General features: G+C 42.8%; 1 protein-coding gene across 1 annotated transcript; it reads right to left on the bottom strand.

The window, feature by feature from the left end:
* Positions 1 to 101: 101 nt before the first annotated feature.
* On the bottom strand, positions 102 to 2,825 carry LOC113437243 (CMRF35-like molecule 7). Its single transcript, XM_087923177.1, has 2 exons — positions 2,695 to 2,825; positions 102 to 451 (listed from the first exon to the last, which is right to left on the bottom strand). The coding sequence occupies exons 1-2, from the start codon at positions 2,732 to 2,734 to the stop codon at positions 102 to 104; spliced, it is 390 nt and encodes a 129-aa protein (XP_087779303.1). The 5' UTR covers positions 2,735 to 2,825.
* Between the last annotated feature and the right edge of the window lie 3,976 nt (positions 2,826 to 6,801).

Below are 6,801 nucleotides of genomic sequence, written 5' to 3'. Positions count from 1 at the left end.
GTCAGTCAAAGACCACCTGTATACAGTTCTAGTGTTTAGATAGAAACAACAGTGCACTGTCTTCCTATGGTTGCATGATGACTCTGTTCCCAAATTAATAACTACAGCAAAAGCATACCTGCAAGCACGATGAGTTCCACTGGCTTCCAGGTGTCATATTTTCTCTCCACCCCACATAAGTAAGTCCCAGCATCATTGTAAGTGAGGTTCTCCATGACCACATTGAATTCAAGACGTACATGGTTGTCTTTGATGGACATTCCATTCTGCTTCACCTCTTTCTCTGCTCCTGTTGTTCGGATGGTGCGGTTACGAGAACAGAATCTAAAACTTCCTTCTTTGCACCAATACTTGACAGCTTCTTCATCCCCTCTTCTATATTTGCAGGAGATAATTGCTGAGCCCCCAAGGGATGAAATCACTAATTTAGGAGCCTCCAGCATCCAGCAAACTGAAAAACAGTTACAACCATTTTTACTTAAAATAAAAATAACACAGACCCCAGAACGATACAAGGCGTCTAGAGTTCTACTTAAGTCTCTGTAGCCTGCATGAAATTAATTGGAGAAAGAGGAAAGGATTTACTCATCTTCCCTAAACAGATTGCTCTTCAGAAGGGTTCATCTTCAGTTATCCCCCAGTTAAGAAGGCTTGTGAACTATTAAATTTGGTCCCAGATGTCTGAAGAACACCATGTTAGTCAAAGCTGATTTATATAATCATTTTCCTTAAAGAGAGTCCGTCATGGATTTCCCTCAATTTGAAATGCAGTAGTCGACAAAATGAATCAGCCTCTCCAGTGCCTGAACCGAGTGCCTCCTTGCAATCCCTCTTCAGCAAGCAGCATTCATAGATGATAGCATCCATTTGAGAAGGGGGAAAAAAAAAAAAAAGATGCGTAGCAATCCGCAAGAAGGGGGAAACGAATTAAAAACAAACCAAAGAATGAGCAGGACAAATGATTAACATCCTATTTCAAGAGTGAACGAAACTTCTTTAGAGAAGAAGATTTCACAGGCAGCCCCATTGCTGAGAAAATCGGGCCAGGAAAATGAGAGAAATGAGTGGGGCAAGAGGAAAGCCTGGAAAACAGGAGGAAGGAAAAGGAAGCTTTCAAGAACGTGCCCGATCTCTGTGGGATCTCTTCTAAGCCCCAGTGGTGGATTAAAGCTCACTGGAGTCCTAAGCACTGACGGATCATGGTGCCCCCTCCCTTTGTACATACTGTACAAACGAAGCCAAGCTTAAAACTTAAAAGTTTTTGTGGTGCCCCCTTTGGGCCTGGTGCCCCAAGCACATGCTTAGTCTGCTGAATACACCACTGCTAAGCCCTCTTCTCTTTTGACATTGGAACAGAGCACAGCTTGTCCTTCTTATTTATATAACTATCTCTACTGAAGGCTTGTTAATGCACATTTTTCCTATGAATGCATTACCATTTTAATATGTTTATTTTAGACAAATGGATTTTCCACTAGAGAAAGGATGATAATCAGTGTTGCCTTTCATACTGCAGGAGGCTTTCTTTGGTCAATCTCATTTCACTAATCCATTCCCGTAAAAACCTTTTGCTGATTTTTTTTATTAAGAATTTGGATTATTATAAATATATATATATAAACTAAATTTAGGGAAAGAAAAGAGAACAGAAAGACTAAAAAGGGCAAGGGGAAAAGAAGAAATAAAAAAGTAAGAGCATAGTAAAGAGAAAAGAAATATATTAAGAAGTAACTTCCAATTTTCATCACAAGTTTAAAATTTAGTAATTCTTCATCCTCTCTTAGGTTATATAAACATTTATCCCTTTATCCCGTATCCCATCTCTTATCTATACATAAACTCAAAAAACATTTTTTCAGTCCTTTCATCAGCAGAAAATCCAAAAGGAGTAGCCAGAAATAACAATATATCTTATTTTAACCTTGATCGAATAAGCCAGTTTTATATTTATTCCTTTTACAGTCTTAATCTTTAGTTGTCCAGACATTGTCATAGGCTTTGATTTCGCTTCATTTCTTCTTTATCTTATTACACAGACTTCCTCAAGGCTTCTGGCTATTTTTTTCTTCTTTTAAATATCCCTGATTATGTCAGATTTGAGGTTCAGGATGTATGAAAATAGGCTGAAAAAGGTTGCCAGACATAGGATGGTTAAGAAAAATAGAACAAACTGAACCATGGACATGAAACAGCAACATCAATTCAAAGTAAAACAATTGCCTTTGACCCCACACAAAAAATGTTTGAAAAAGAATGGATCTATATTACTTACTTAGAATGGTGTTTAAATGGCTATACATTCTTTTTTTTTTTTAGGAAAAAACTGGTATATTGCTTACCCATCAATTTTTCAGTTGTATTCTGAGACCAGCTGCCATCAGATTAGTAGACTAAAACATCCCCCAGTCCTACCTGAATTCCTTGATGCCATTGTAGTCAAAAGCTTCTAACACATTTCTATCTCGCATTGTAGTTTCTCTAGTGCAATTCGACCAGGAAACATAAATGGGTGTCCCTAGATTGTAATGTTCTATATTTGTATTTCTGCCTTCCTTTCACAATTTTGTCATCTGCCAAAAGGACCAGAGAGAAACTGTGCTCCACATCATTGGCTAAACTGTCCAACATGCGTATATCTTTGTTGCAGGTAGCTGAACCCAAATCTAATTACTCCCCAGTTTCAATAGTTCTCACCATGAAATAAAGTCCAAAGCAAGCCATAGAAAAGTTTCATTGCTCTTGTTTAAGTAAGATTTTTTTTTTTTTACAAAAGTATAACTTCTCTTTCTAAGTTGTTTCCAGAATCGTGTTTCACTCTCATTTCAATCACAGACCTTGGAGATTTATTTTGCCCCTGGCATTCTGTTGAAATAACTGTGAAGAGGAAGAGGTCAGATCTTGCTTAATTTAAAAAAAGAAAACACATGATTATTAATCCCCAAATTGACATACTGGTAAAGTAGAAACTGCAAACTCATTCTCAGAATAGAAAAAGCCCCCAGATTTTACAATTATTGACCAATGCAGTGGCCTTAGGTCCTTCCTATTACAAACGTAGACAAGAAAACACTGGGTTTGGGCATATTTAACATGTTACTGTTGTAGTAGCTTTAATGTGTAATTTCTTGAGCTATAATGATTGCAACCACCAGTTCTAGTTGCTTCCAAAGACAGAAAAATGGAAATAGTAAATCATATCACCTCTCTACCAGTATGGTTCATTGTCTTAAAGTGAATAAATGTGATAGAGTATAGTAAGGAAGTGGGAAGAAATACACCCCAGAGGAGTAAACGACAACTCAATTCAGACAGGTTATGTGAGAGAAAGAGGTAATGTGGATAGTAGTTTCCTTGAGTTGGGCAAGATTTTGTCTGTAGGTGGGGAACAATAAAGAAATATACTTGGAAGTTTCCTGTTTTGGGAGCTTGACAAGGGGGGGGGCCCCCCCCCCCCCCCCCCACCCCCCCGGCCCCCCCCCACCCCCCCCCCCCAACCCCCGGGGCCCCCCCCCCCCCCCCCCCCCCCCACCCCCCCCCCGCCCCCCCCCCACCCCCCAAAACACCCCGCACCCCCCCCCCCCCCAAAAAAAACCCCCCCCCCCCCCCCAATAAATCAAGTCTTGCATACAGGTAGTACTCAACGTATGATCACAACTGATTTGGACCAGAATCTTGGTTGTTGAGTGAAGCAGTTCTTATGCAGGACATTGCATGACTTCATTCAACAACTGCAATCATGGCACTTCCAGTTGAAGTTGTCCTTGCAGGCTGTTAAGCGGATGGAGTTCCAAGTAAGGGATGTGGGGTGCCTCAGTGGGGTGGGAGAAGCCCTGGCAGGCCGAGTGCAGGTTGCACAAAGGTTGGAGAAATGCTGCAGTGTGGTGCAAAGCCTCAGCTACCCCAACCCAATCACACACTGTGGGGCTTGCCAGTGGAAACCCCATGGCTGGGCCTGAAGTAGAAGCCCAGAGCCTTTAGCAGTCTCAGCCAGCTGCCAGATTTCAGCCTCAGTGCTGCGGCTGCCTCTGACAAATGTTGCCAACTTCTCATACTCATCTATTTCCCCACCCCAATCACAGCAGCATTCTCCTTTATCCCTAGGGCTGGGCCTGAAGTAGAGGTCCAGAATCTTCACCAGTCTCAACCAGCTGCCACCGCATTTAGGCCTCAACTGCAGTCCTGGGGCTCCAAGAAAGCCAAAGCAGGTTCCTCCTTAGAGAGAAATTATCTTCCTGGAATATTTCCTCCTTGTTCTTTCAAAGCATCCCGCTCCCCTGTCCTTGTAGTCCTGCCCTACCACCTCAAAATGCACTCAGTTGGCTCAGTGACTTCCCTAGGCACATTTATATTCAAATACTTGCTCTTGTCTTTATCTAACCAAATGCCTTGCTGAGGATCCCGTCATTGTGTACCCTAATTTGCATAAATGTATAAAGGGGGACTGTAACCTCTTCCCTCTTGAAGCCTATCTTTGCCTCCAGCACTGTCAATAAACCAACCAGTGCAAGGTTTCCTGGTCAATTCAAACGTATCCCTGAGAAAAATTCTCCTACATCCTAACAAACCCTTTGTTTTCTTTGAGTGCAAACATTACCTTCAGAAGAGGTTAGTCAGATTGGCTTTTTCTCATCACAGGCCTATCTAGCTTCATCAAGCAGGTGAACTTCAGCATGCTTGCATTTCTACAAGTGCTTGATATCATATCCTTGCTCCCCTGATCAGGTTGTGTGCCATCCCTTCCCTGTAGGAGAAGAGCAAGCAGAGCTGGGGGGGGGGGGGAGTCAGAGTTAAATGTGTCATCAGTTTAGAGTCCTTGGGTTGCCGCAAGTGATCAAATTCTAACCACCTCCCTTGAATTCTATTGCCTGTTATCTAATGCCAATTTAGTGCTGTTAGTTGACTAGATCAGAGATCTGCAATCACGGCCCACTCATGAGCTGTGACAGGACTGTAACAAGGCCATGGAAAGAGCTGCTGAGCACCTTTGTGCTCCCTCACTTGTGAAACAGCAGGCAAGCATGCAACATTTGTGTGAGTGGCAAGCGCATGTGCACGCTACTCACACAAATGGAGTTTTGTGTGCAGTGTTTGTCTGATGCTCACCCTCCTCTCTCCCCCCCTCCCCACCCATCTGCAAAGCCATAAATGTGGGGAACTCTGGATTAGATTCTTGTGTATAGATTTGAATGAATCTTCTACGCTGCAACTTTTCAAATGATCCTGATTTTTTGCTCTCCCCAAACAAGCTACTCCATGAGTTATTACTACGTGAATGTTGAATGTGATTGATCTTGGCTGCATCTCAATGCTTGGGAACTCTTCCTGTACCTTTAAAGCTACCGTGAATGCCTTCTCCCACCCTACAGTTACTACCAAGTCCTACACAACATTAGCTAAAGGGTGTATACACAAACCACCAGAGATCATGGCCTTTCCTCACCTTCTATTTGATAAAGAGTATTCTTTAGAAGAGGATGGGAAGGGCCAACCAACTTGCAAGTTTTTGAAATGCCTGCCCATGCTGGAAATAGAAAGCATAGAACTATTTGGGTCATTGCTTCGGGGAGATGCAATTGGACTGTCATGTAGAAACCTGAAAAGAGATCAAGGACATTTTCTTCCATACAACTGCACATTCATGGATGCATTTTTGTGACAGTGGTGGAGAGCAGCTGTTCAGCGCAAAGAGATGGGTGAGATGACAGGTGGGCAAGGAGCAGAGCGGAGAGAGCATCAGCACGCGCAGTATTAGGTTTGATCATTAAAAAAAAAAAATAAGGCAGATCTTCATATACAAACATGGGCATGTCTTCATGAGAGCCTCCAGCCCCATCTGATCACCAGAGGTTTTTGTCTGTCTCTGTGGTAGATGATTTGAAATAGGAGCAAGCTGGTGGTTCCTTTCCTCTTCTCACATTCTGTCATATCTTTCCCTATTATCTGTTCACCCAATTGACCAAAAACTACACTAAACATTGCTAATCAGAGGTGGTATTCAGCCGGTTCGGACAGGTTCTGGTCAGTGGTGGGATTCAATTTTTTTTACTACCAGTTCTGTGGGTGTGGCTTGGTGGGCGTGGCAGGGGAAGGAGACTGCAAAATCTCCAGTCAGATGTGGTATTTGCCAGGTCTCTGAACTACTCAAAATTTCCACTACCGATTCTCCAGAACTGGTCGGAAGCTGTTGAATACCAGCTCTGGTTCTGGTGTACCGGTAGTGAAAATTTTGAGTAGTTTGGAGACCTGGCAAATGCCACCTCTGGCTGGCCCCACCGGACACCCCCCCACCCTTTACTATCCTATATTCCTTTGTTTTTTTAGCTCAGCTGATTCAGATTGTGGCACCTCAGCTGAGCTAAAAAACAGCTCATCTCACTAGTGCCGACACAGAAGGCGTTTTTTGAATGCTGTGCACGCATGCGAAGCACTCTCTCATAGAACCGATAGGAAAAATTGTGGAATCCCACCACTGTTGCTAATCCTTATTTGCATCTATTACCACTGATTTAAGTTGCTGGAGTTGCCTCACTTCCCTCCCTTAGATGTCCAAATTCAATGATAGAGACTCTTTAGCTCCTACTGATCACAAGGGGGCAGTAGGGGGCAGATCAAACTGTCTACGGAGATTCTCAGTCATCCAGGCCATGGTTGTCCCAAAGGTACTTTTTTTTTCAAAAGGCAACTGGACTTTGTTTAATTTCTCATCCAAGAAGCTCCTCCAGGATTGAAGAAGCTTCTTGGAGGAGAAGTGAAATGTCTTCAAGGAAAAAACAAGAATGTCCAGTTGCCTTTTGAAAAAGC

This window comes from Pseudonaja textilis, chromosome 2 (genome assembly GCF_049901715.1).
Source record: "Pseudonaja textilis isolate UNSWEBS1 chromosome 2, rPseTex1.2, whole genome shotgun sequence".
NCBI classification, from domain to species: Eukaryota; Metazoa; Chordata; class Lepidosauria; order Squamata; family Elapidae; genus Pseudonaja; species Pseudonaja textilis.
Note: the sequence above shows the minus strand (reverse complement) of the source record. Positions and strands in the feature narration are given on the sequence as shown.

Coding starts and splice junctions, on each gene's coding strand:
- LOC113437243 (XM_087923177.1), bottom strand. CDS start 2,734: ATGAAACTTTTCTATGGCTTGCTTTGGACTTTATTTCATG. Junction 452..2,694: donor GCTTTGGACTTTATTTCATG/GTGAGAACTATT, acceptor ACTGTTTTTCAG/TTTGCTGGATGCTGGAGGCT.